Source organism: Sardina pilchardus, chromosome 20, assembly GCF_963854185.1.
Source record: "Sardina pilchardus chromosome 20, fSarPil1.1, whole genome shotgun sequence".
Classification (NCBI taxonomy): domain Eukaryota; kingdom Metazoa; phylum Chordata; class Actinopteri; order Clupeiformes; family Clupeidae; genus Sardina; species Sardina pilchardus.
In genome coordinates this window covers 10,487,907-10,500,384 of record NC_085013.1, presented here as the reverse complement: position 1 = coordinate 10,500,384, position 12,478 = coordinate 10,487,907, and the positions used below count along the sequence as shown (strand labels likewise).

General features: G+C 46.5%; 1 protein-coding gene across 1 annotated transcript in view; it reads left to right on the top strand.

Moving 5' to 3' along the window:
* Positions 1-12,478, top strand: part of LOC134067462 (DNA (cytosine-5)-methyltransferase 3A-like) — a 42,456-nt gene that overhangs the window by 13,044 nt on the left and 16,934 nt on the right. Inside the window, exons 5-6 of the mRNA XM_062522743.1 lie at positions 2,433-2,479; positions 3,398-3,544. Of these exons, the coding sequence (XP_062378727.1) occupies positions 2,433-2,479; positions 3,398-3,544 (194 nt within the window). The remainder of the gene's footprint in view (positions 1-2,432; positions 2,480-3,397; positions 3,545-12,478) is intronic.

Genomic DNA, 12,478 nt, shown 5'->3' with positions numbered 1-12,478 from the left:
TCTCTCTCTCTCTCTCTCTCTCTCCCCTGCACGCTGCAGGAAGGCTTTGACCTTGACGCGCTCAGTAAATAAAGTTGCCGCAGACAGCAGCGTCTCCTGGCAACCTGCCCTGCGGGCGCCGTTGGCAAGGGAGGGAGAGAGAGAGAGAGAGGGAGGGAGAGAGAGAGAGAGAGGCGGCAGGGCTCTCCTGGTGACGGGCTCCCGCGCTGGGGTTGCCACAGCGATGGCACGTCGCCCAGAGCCAGTTGCACGTGAGGCTGCGTCTCAGCCCTCTGTGTGCCCCACCGTTGCCTGCACACCTGCACACCTGCACACGGAGCCCTGCTGCAGCTGGGGCCCAGCATGAGTGCACCTGCAGCACAGACAGACAGACCCGCTGAGCCAGTATACTGTATATCCACCTGCAGCACAGACAGACAGACCCGCTGAGCCAGTATACTGTATATCCACCTGCAGCACAGACAGACAGACCCGCTGAGCCAGTATATATCCACTGCAACACAGACAGACAGACTTAGTGAGCCAGTATATATCCACTGCAACACAGACAGACAGACAGACTCACTGAGCCAGTATATATCCACTGCAACACAGACAGACAGACCCTCTGAGCCAGTATATTTCCACCTGCAACACAGACAGACAGACTCACTGAGCCAGTATGCAGTATATCCACCTGCAACATAGACAGACCCGCTGAGCCAGTATCAACACAGACAGACAGACTCACTGAGCCAGTATGCTTCCACCTGAGGTACAGACAGACAAACTCATTGAGTTGATATGCTTCCAAATGCAGTACAGACAGACCCTCTTAGCCAGTATGCCTTCCACCTGCAGCACAAACAGACCAACTGAGTCCATATGCTTCCACCTGCAGCACAGACAAACTCATTGGGTGAATATGCATCGGCCTGCAGCACAGACAGACCCGCTGAGTCCATATGCTTCCACCTGCAGCACAGACGAACTCATTGGGTCAATATGCATCTGCCTGCAGCACAGACAGACCCGCTGAGTCAGTATGCTTCCACCTGTAGTACAGTAAAGACTAGTGTCTCCACCTACAGCACAGGCTGTGGAAACGTTATTAATCAGTCTGACTGAGATTGCCACTTAACCAAGCTTAACCACATGTGTGCACTTCATACGCTATGCTAACTTGAGCCCAGGAAGTCCAGAATCGTTGCCGACATCTTGTTTAATGGCGCTCGGTATTGGCACCAGAAATATGAAGTGCTGCACATACCACGTAACCGACGGCGACCACATAACCGTGCACTGATTGGTCTCACTGGGGCATGATTGAAAGCAGCCTGTGGGAAAGTGCTCTGAGAGGGCACTAAAATAGCTGAGGCTAACTGGCTAAAACCGGCCCTCGAAACCCTGACCTCATGCGCAGGCCCACTGAGGTCAGGTGTCTCCAGTCCAGCTGAAGTGCAGACAAAATGTTTTTCGGAGCCCCGCGGCAGACGGAATCCTCCAACTGGCTCGTTTTCAAAACCTGCTCCGCGTCGTCCATACATCTCACCCAAGAGTGCCTGGAGACCGACTGACAGATCCTCACCGCTGCGTTGATAGGTCGCTAGATAGATCGTTTGGCTGGATGGAGCTTCACCGCTGGTGGAGACAGATAGATAGATGGAGAATGACAGATGCGGTCGACTTCTGCTCATGTGGGGAGTCTGTCTGGCTGCCGCTCAGGCAGATCCACTTTTGCCTGTTGTATTCATTAATATGGTCAGTTGGCGCCATGGGGCAGAGGGACAAATGCAACTGTTGCAAGGATACTGGACTTTTCCACCTCTGCATTCTACTGCAGAGTAGAGTACTGTATGGTGTGCCAGTGTCTCTGCAAGGTGTTCCCAAGACGCATTGAATACTCTTTGTGCGATCTCCTGGTGCTTGTACTGCTGAATGTAGTCATCTATTGTATGTACTGTATGATGATAAAGCGGCAACAAATAGGAACTACCAAAGGACCACTCTACAGCTATTCCCCATTGTCACCCTCTGACAACAACAACAGCGACATGCATGGCAGTCATTATGCACCAGAACACTCACCACACACCAGCTTGAAGTAGCTTGATAGGCTGCGCTGGGGCATTGATGTGGTTACAGGGAGGAGTTGGAGCATCGCAGACTGGGCCTCTGTGTGTTTTCACGTCAACTCACAGGAAGAGTTTGTTTAAAGGATTTCCTTTACTGTGTCATTTGATGACAGATGATTTTGTCACTCAGGTGTTTCTCCTAAATCCCCTAAATCTCTCTCTCTCTCTCTGTCTATCTATCTCTCTCTCTCTCTCTCTCTGTCTATCTCTCTCTGTTGACATTTCTCATTCTATAGCTAGCCCCTCTTGGTTTAAAAATGTCAGTAAGACCCAAAATAACACACTATCTGAGGTTGCCATGTGGTCTCTTCTCTATAGATGTGGAACAAAAGGAGGAGGATGGTGGAGACTCCGGAAAGACTGAGGTAAGGATTCACAGCCCAAATGAGCACTGACACACTCACACACACACACACACACACACACACACACACACACACACACACACACATACACACATGAGTGTGAGACTGTTTAACAGGGCCAGGAAAGAAATGGTACCAAATGTCAGATAAATGTGAAATATCAAATACACCTAGAGTGGTTCTCTTGGGCCGGTTCTCTACATGCTCCAGTGGAGGCTGCCTTATGCAAGTTAGATACTGTATCTGTCCCTATCCTTACTCACACACACATGCACACACACACACACACACACACACACACACACACACACACACACACACACACACACACATACAGGCATTAAAAAACACACTTACATACAGTATGTTCAGGCCCTAGCTCCCTCATTTCACCACTATTCGCAACCAACCTTGTTGTTGTTGTCAAGACCTGTGAAACCTCTACTAACCAATTAACAAACCAGTAGAGTTTTCTCCAGTTCAGATCAAATGCTCAGATCACCACCTACCCCTACTTCTGTGAGAGACTCAGCTACAGTATGCATACAGACCTCACCAGATTTCAGCATTAGAGAAGCCCTCTACACCTTGTGCATGTAAAAACATGTAACAAACATCAAGACAAATTGCATTCGCTCTTGATGAAACGACCCACCTCTACCCTACACAGTACACACCACCCCAAAACGCCCCCCTTCCATTGCACATTCACAAACACACATCCATCAAGCATGAGCCTCCACTCCCCTCAGCTGACAGCCTCTCACTGCACTGAAACGTCTGCTTCTGCTTCCTTCCCCTTCTCATTTCGAGACGACGACAGAAAACAGGAAGCGGGGCGTTTCGATGGCCCATCCCGCCCACTCGCTCGCTCAGTCACTCACGGTTATTCCTTCCCTGCTGTGTCCCTTCCAGCAGGGCGCTCGCGGGCGTCTGCGGGGGGGCAGGGGCCGGGAGATCAGCCTGCGGCAGCGGCCCATGCCCAGGGTTACCTTCCAGGCCGGGGACCCCTATTACATTAGCAAGAGGACCAGAGAGGAGTGGCTCAACAAGTGGAAGATGGAGGTGAGTGACCACTGTCAAGCCACTGTCCCCAATAGAGAGAGAGGGAGGGAGGGAGGGAGGGATGGAGGGAGGGAGGGAGGGAGTGGATGGAAGAGATGCAGAGAAGAACAGAGAGGGAGAGAGAGAGATGTGGATCGAGAGGTACAGCGTGAGCAACAGGTCCCACAGCTAGTATCTTTGTAAACCAGTGGCGCGCAGGGTCCGTTCACAAGCTCAATATTTCGATCAACCCGACCGCAAGTCGAACCGCGAGTATTAATTAAGACAAAGGGATAGCCGACCCACTTATTTACAAAATGTGCTCGTTTGATTGATGTAGGCTAACATGTAGTGTATCCTTATTGGGCTGTGTAAAACCTTTACACAAACAGGAAAAGAAAGCCATATCCTTAATCACGTTAGCCTACCCATGACATCCCTAATCAAATGGCGCACACAACGCATTTAACTTTTGCAACCCTGGCTGCAGGCTAAAAGTCTAATGTAGGCTGCACATGGCCTGTCGGGTATCATAAAATATCGGTAGGCTACGACGAAAGGTGGTTAAGAGTCAGCATTATTTTACTGAGCGTCTTGTCATTAGGTCTCGTGCCAACATTGTGCCTAAAACGAGATGTTCCAGTGGTGAGTGCGCATAAAGCAAACTATTGCTTGAGGTCTTGGAATTGCCCTTGAATATAGCCTACTTGGTTAGGCTGGCAGGGTTACCAGTGTCACATTTGTGATGGGCGGGTTTGAGGCTGCTTTGCAAAAAAAGTGCCTTTTTTTATTTTCAATTGTCCCATCTCCAACAACAGCTTCTCTACCGTCTCTCTCCATCCTCCCATCACACAGGGAGCCAGTGTGGCACGTTCCTGCTGCATCGATTGAAGTCATTTGGCCTTACTAGTGAACAATAATTATGAGTTAAATATTTATATACTGTACTAGCCACATATTTAGTTTACTTTAACTGACCCTGCCACAAATGGCCTGAATATCATTAAAGAGAATTTTTTTCCGACTCGTAAACCGTGTCCGCAGACAACAGTGGTTACCCACTGAATAAAGATCAACCCGTGCAACACTGTTGTATACATGTGTCTGGATAGGGACCTCAGTCATCCCCAGGTGAGGGTGAAACACACTGAGTGTATTTGATACATCATCTGATATCTCATGATGGTACCATTTATTTCATGAACCAGTACTCAAATGCTTTGGTCAATTCAAACTAAATTTGATGTAATTGTTGCTTGTGTGTTCATATTTTTTTTTATCTTAGATATGCTTTGAATATTGTGTGTAGAGGTGGTAAAATATATCTAATGGAAATGTTAGTAATTGTTTTGTTACAACTGTATTTGAATGATTGGTTTTGTGTATATTTCTTTTTATATTTTCAACTTCTGTATTTATTGTTTTGTTGTTTTAGATACATTTTTAGTTATTTTCCAGCACTGTAATTGCACCTTAAATATATCGATAATTATATTTTGCTTGGTTAAGGTCCACGTCAATTTGGATGATTTGGTTGTTGTCAACCCCACCTATAACTGGCAAAAATGTGAAAATTAATCAATCGCTTGTGTCAATAAGAGCACATATCGTCAGCACTGCATTTGACTTTGACACACACATACACACGCAATGGTGAACACAGCTGAATAATTGAAAGGACATGTTTCTTTTGCCACACCCTGTTCATACACTGCTGTTCATAATTCACCTCAGCAAAAGCCGTGGAGTGCCACTCTTCGGATTAACGGAAATTGCATTTCCATTCGTTCCCTCCCATTGGCGTTATCGCTTGAGAGGCTGTGTCGCATTTCCATGCGGCACTTAATGGAACCTCTTGAGACTGAAGCACGGCTTGCTCGCCTCCTCTCAGTGTTATTGTCCATCCGTGTGCTACGGCGCGTGGTCGCCATGTTCTCTTGAAGGGATGTGCTTTTTCAGAGAGGTGGGCGAGTATTTCATGTCAAACCTGTTTCTGGCCTCCAGGCAGAGTTTGTGCCATGTCGGTCCTGGACTCCTCCTGAGAGGTTTCAAGCACGTTGGAACATTGCTCATGGTGTGTTGTTGGGGTGTGATTATCATGGTAGTATTGCACATGTAATGTAGGTGTATGCTCATGACTTAATATGCGATAATACGTGATTCATAATAAACGTATGACACTGAAAGAGATGACTGAGTCTGAAAGCGTGCTGTGGAATGTAATCACAGCGAGGGTGCTTGAGGTAGCAGTAGTATCTTTTTTTTAAGCTGAGAAAATGTGAAATGTAGTATGTGTCTTCCGCAGTTTGGAGAGGGTTTGGAACAAGTGAATAATTGTATACAGTGGTGTCAGTCAATGAAGTCAGATGTCTGTGTGTAATAAGCCCAAATTGGTTGTAGGTTACAGTGTGTGACACAAAGCAAGGTCCTTAAAATCTCAGTTGTTGTGGACTATTTGTGACCTACTGTACAGTACTGTATGTCCTTGCAGGGCTTTTTTCTAAAACCGATGTCATATACAGTATATCTCTTACTTAGAAATATAAGTGCGACGTTTCTTTGGTTTTTCTGTCAGGATGTATTTGAGTGTACACATCTTTTGTAAAGAATGTGCTGAAGGCGACCTCATTTGTACCTGACATTTGCTCATTTGAAGACAAACTGTCTGCTGCAGTACGTGCCTTTCGACTCAAACTACACCTTTTATTTGTATATATTTGCATTTTTTTGCGTAAACATTGCCCTGCCGACCTTATGTTTTGATCGCACAGCTGATCTCTCATAGCACAGTGGGTGGAAATGCACACAGATGCGTAAAATTCTTGAGGAGAACTTTTATGAATATGGATAGAATACACAGTACGAATGAGCTGAATGAAAACCCTGGCGTTTGCCTTGTCAGTCTATTGGCTGACACTGAATATCATAAGATATATAAATAATATTTTGTTTATTTGCCAATACGAACACAAGATCACTGCATGGGATCATGGCGAATGCTTTGGCACAGTCAAGTTTTCCATACGACCACATTCTCAGGAGGAGACAGGGCGGCAAAATGGGTGTAAAGCCCTGACCCACTTAACAAGAACAATGAATGTGCCACTTCCGCCACATTAATAACTCTTAAGGTGAATTTGACAGCCATGTAGTGAAGGTAACAGAGGTACGTACTGTAAAGCGCCACCTACATTTTGTGCAGTCAATTCACTGCTGTGGCGTCACTTCAGATTTTAAAATGTTCGGTTAAGATAAGATGTTTGTTCAAATAGTAGCAAGTTTTTTTTACAGCTTGTCAGCTTGAGCACAAATAAGGTTTGTTTAGTTATCTCATTGAATTCCAACCATATTTCTATGTTCACTTAATGTTTACGTTCAGGTAACAGCTGGTACACATTCTGTAAGCATGGCTTTGTGTATACTTTAACTCAAGGATTTGTGTCAACATGGCAAGAGTTCAGTGTGTGTTTATCTTTATCATAGTAAACCACTGTTATTGTGTGGAAGTAAGGACAGCGAAGTTAGTTCATGAGTGCTGGTATGTAGATGTGTGCATGCTTGCATCGGTGTGCATGTGTGCGTCGGTTAGCATGCGTGGGTATGTGTAGTGTCTCAGCCTAACCATGGCGGCGATTGTGGCTGGCAGCGACGTTTCATCCTGTGTGTGTCTTAGAGTTACATAATGAGCTGTTTCCATGGTGACAGAATGGGGCCTACTGTTCGGGCAGCCCATTACACACACACACACACACACACACACACACACACAACACACACACACACACACACACACACACACACTTGCCATTCCCCCACTGGACATAGGCATAAATGTGTCAGGGACTTGAATTATTGCCAAATTAGCAGGACATGCCAGCGTCTCGTGAGCGAGAGTCGTAAAATTCCAGGGAAACCAGAGCCACATTTTCCACACAAAGAGAGCCTTGGATTTTTGAACTCAGTGACTCCGCGGAGAGAGGGGGGGGGGGAGAAAAAAATTAAAACAGAGCGCGAGAAAAGGGGATGAAAACAAAAAAACCCAAACAGTCTTTTTTTCCCCCCCGAATAAGCGCGTTATCTTTAGGGAAGTCGGTGGAGGAATCTCCACGGGGCTCTCCTGTTTGGCGGCGCGGGCGGCTGTTGTTGTTCCGAGGCTGAGGCCGGGGGAGCTCGCTCTGTCCCCTGCACCCGTCTCTCTGCACCTTCCCTCGGCAGGGGGGAGACACGTGAGGGGGTGGAGGGCCCGGACGAGCTCACGCTCAGCCTCTTTTTCTCTTCTGTGGCTGCCCACTCTCTCTCTCTCTCTTTCTCTTTCTCCTCTCTTTTTTCTCTCTGCTCTCTCTTTCTCTGCCTCTCACTTCGATGTCTCTTTCTTTCATGCCCCCCCTCCCCACCCCTCCCTCTCTCGCTGCTGTCTGTACGTCTCCTACGCCACACTCTCCCTCACATACACTTTTGACTCTCACTGACACACATCCACACATCCACACATCCACTCTCTCTCTCTCTCTCTCTCTCTCTCTCTCTCTATCTGCATTCTCTTTCTTTCTTTCTTTCTCAGTTTTTTTTTTGCCTGCAGGGCATCAGTTACTGAGAGGCTCCGAAAGGGTGGCAGCATGAAGAATGAAACCCAGCGTCTTGCTTTCAGAGAAAGAGAGAAAGAAAAAGAGTGGGAGTGAGAGAAAGAGAGCACGAGGGAGAGGGGGGGGTCTAGCAGTGGGCTCACATCTCTCTCTCTCACACACACTCTCTCTCTCACTCTCTCTCTCTCTCTCTCTCTCTCTCTCATAGGCCTAGTGTTACAGTTGATACCCCCTCTCTCACTCACTCTCTAGCTCCCTCCCTCTTTCTCTCTCACAACCTCCCTCCCTCTCTCTCTCCCCCTCTCTCCCTCTCTCTCTCTCTCTCTCTCTCCATATCTCGGCCCCCCCTCCTCATTCCAGCGCGGCGACCCTCTCTCTGCTCTCGCTATGGAAACCAACAGGCAGTTGCCGAGCCGCCAGCGAGCGGCAGAAAGGGGAAGATGAGGTTTGCAGCACAGCGCACTTCCACGAGCGGCGCGCAGCAAGACAGCCTCCTGGCTCGGTGCCAGCACTTTCCAAGTCCTCTCTCTAGCCAACCAGAATTCCTGTCGGTAATCACCTGACCTTGAATTCCCAGACAAAGAAATGTTCATGCTTCTTTTCTTTTTTTTTTCTTTCGTTTTCGGTCCTTCTCTTTTTTTTGCTTTTTTTTTTTTTCCTCGACCCGCGCTCTCCCTCGCTCGCTCTCTGAACTGAGCAATCCTCTCCTGGAGCTGAAGTGAGGTGAGCAGGGTGAGAGAGAGAGAGAGAGAGAGAGAGAGAGAGAGAGCCCTGTGAAGTGGACCTGTGTGGGGGAGAGCCTGGCTTGTGTATGGGTAGGTGCCTGCATGTTATTTGTTTGGTAACAGAGAGCGGTGTGTTGTGGGGGGGAGTGTGGGGAGTGGGGGGAGTTCCAGTGAGCATATCTCCACAATCTTGCCGCTGGAATTTTTGCTGACTTCAGGTGTTCCAAGGGAGGCTGGCTACGGAGCGCGGAGCTTAAAGGGAAACCGTCTCTTTAAAAAATCCCATGTGCTCGGAACGGGAGTGGAGAAATGCCGGCTCTGCCCCTGCTGAAAAGTTGCACCGCTTGAAAACAAGTCTGCTTGCTCTGCTGTTTCTCTTTCTCTCTCTCTCTCTCTCTCTCTCTCTCTCTTTCTCTCTTTCTCTCTTTCTCTCTCTTTCTCTCTCTCTCTCACTCTCGCTCTCGCTCTCTTTCTTGCTTTCCTCCAGCAGCTAGATGTAATCACAAGGGTCCGTTTGTGCAGCGGAGCTATTTCCTGTTTTACTCGCAGAAGGACACATGACCCAGTGTGTATAGAGCTGCGGGGTCGGTGTTAGTCAGGAGAAAATAAAACATGCTACAAGGCCGGGATTTGCACAGTCAGGGAAGGAGTTTTTTTGCACAGCAGAGACAGCTTGCGTTATTAGGAGCAGTTTTGCAATTGGTGACTGGTGTAAACAATGGAATTAGTTCCAGGGCTTTGAGGTTACCGGATCACTATTGTTGTAGGCCAAGGAAATTGCTTAGTGAATGGGGTCTTAAAGTGTTTATTTGTCAGTGAAATAGGGGGTTTTATTCATGAGCTGTTACAAAGTTATTCATGAACAATTATGACGTTATCAAAGCATCAAAATCAAAAAGTTGGAAGCGTGTGTGGTAAAACGGTTTAATCTCGACCGCTTGCTTGACCCGGACATATTTGTTTGTTTAGTCTGGGTAGAGAAAGGAGCTGTAAAGAGCAACATTTGTGAACTATGAACTATGAACTATGAATGCACTCAAGGTCCTGCTGAAGCATCAACACTTGTTGCCGGCTGATTTGTTTTGCAATCTTTTGGGTTTAAATGACATGCATAACTAATATCAAGGTCAGTAACATTCATTATTTCATTAATGTCAATTAAGTTAATGTAATCAAGTGGATACCAAGAAAAGTATGACACCTTATATTGAAAGTTCTTTTTTTACAATTTCCAAACAAGTAAAGGGGGTTTTGAGTGCATTGGCTATATAGAGAGGTCTTGAGAGGTAAATATTAGACCAGACTAGAATGTTGTGTGTTTGCAGATGGAGCTGATAGGACAGAGCTATACCACGTAGTCATAAAGGCACTCTTGTTTAAAGTCGGCCTGCCACTGGAGCTCCTTTGTCACAGGCACAGGGGTATGCAAAAACAACCTAGTGTGGTGACAAGAGTGAACAAATAAAGTATTTGTTATTTATTTACTAAGGGAACACTGGCTCCAGTATTGGCAACATGATGGAAATAGCCTCTGTGAGTTTGTAGAGCCTATCAGAGTCAACATCCTGTTTAGTCCCTCCAATCAGCTGATCTCATCATTGTGTGATACCAATCAATGGCTTTTTTTTCTGAGACATCAAATACTACTCAAGGCTGCACACAGTGCTTAGCTGCAGATGGGTTCTAACAGCTGAAATAGGAGGCTTTGATCTCTGGCGTAGCATTGTCCAGAGAGGGGTATGGGTAAACATATGTGAACTGGACTTGCGTCATGATCACGTCATGTGTGCTCTGTTCTTTCCTGCCATGCATGTTTGGTAGCGGAGCCCATGACTGCTGTACCTCCAGAGAGCCCCTCGTCCGAGCTTTCACTCGATAATGTACGTTTTGATGTTGGAGGTTGTTAAGAGTCTGTTAAAACCAAGTCTGCGGTCTGAATTCTAATGTCTTGCTCTATTTAAGAGTGAGTCAGAGAGATGTTTGCATAATTCTTCCTAACCTAAGACGTCGGTGGTTCTCCAAAGAGTTTGGGAGAATGATGTTTCATAAAAGGTAACTCCAGTCCAGTGGAATCTTGATAATAGGTCCCAGGCTTCTCTTTCTCGACCAGGAGTTGGAAACAAGGGGAAGGAAGGGCTTGGGGCTCCACCTAGGTGTCTCATAATACCTTGCTAATCAGCAAAAATATGGCAACAAGCAGTCATAGGGGCATGGCCAAAAGTGCTGTGTTATCCACCTTATTCCTTAAACCGGAAATCCATCCGTTTTTCCATCTTCCGTCCATTCTATTTGCATTATAACTTACTTAAAATAGTCTCAGCAAGCTAATTTCTTTCGAAATGTTGACAATTCTGCACTCACTATGTATATTCTCTGTGATATACAGTATGACAGGCAAAAAAATACAGTTAGCTTTTACATGGCTTAGGAAACATCAAGCACCATCTACCGCCACATTAATATCAATAAAATGCAGCTTGACCGAAAATAGAAAACCTTTTTCCTGAATACTGAGGTGTAATGGGAACGCCCATTGGCTGGAGAATATTGTAGATACCACCCGTTGTATGCCGTTGTATTCTTTTTCTTGTTGCTGACATCCCGTTGGCTCCCGATTTCATTTTTGTTGTATTGATTGGTGTCTGCCATACACTCACCAGAGCCTTGGCATTTGGATCTGTTTAACGACAACAAAAGGATCCCTAATTCTGCTCCCAAGGCCAACTCTTGTTCTGCCTTAATCAACTTCCACCCATGTCTGATAATCCAAACATCAGAGAAACACTCAGAAGTTCTAATGACTCGATAAGTCTTAAGCTTGCAACAATGCTGAACAAGTGTGTATTTCATATTGGGAGGGATTAGACTAGCAATTAGATTTACACTGTTATTTGGACGTCATTCATGTGTATCAGTATATCAGTGGTACTGTCTCACTAGCTTTAGTTGGATAAATCTGTCTGTGTCTCTGATGCTGTGCAATGTTAGTGAGTGTGTTTGGCTCTTTGTGTGTGCCATTGGTGTGACAAAGTGATTCTAAAGGGTTGAAAATTCAACTGTTCCCATTTCTCCTGTCAAATAGATCCCAGATGGCTCGTAGAAATGTATGGTATGTTTGTATCTTTATGTTGGACACAAACAGCTTGATATATATACGGAATGAGTCTTCCTGGTGTTATCAAGTCAAGCATGTGAAAGCAATAAACTCTTCTGTGGCAGTCTCCTCATTTTCTCTCCCCCCGTATCTCTCTCACACACACTCTCTCTCCCTCTCTCTTTCTCTCTTTCACACACACACACACACACACACACACACACACACTCACTCCCTCCCTCTCTCATTCTCACTTTCTCACTCTTTCTTTCCTTCTCTCACTTTCCCAGTGTCTCTAGGTCTTTCTCCAAGACTCAGAGTCTCTGAAAGGGGGTGTTTATGTTTGGGCAAAAGCCCAGAAACAAATCTGTGGTTCATATAGCCCCCTCGGCTCCCCTCCCCCTACGCGCGCTGTCGTCCCCCCCCCCCCCCCCCCCCCGCTCCACTCCACTCCACTCTCCTCAAACTACTGTAAGCTCACTGTACTCTCCCCCTGGAGTGCTCTCCCTCTCTGCCCCAGTAGCCCCTCTCGCCTTCTTCCTTTCAACTCTCC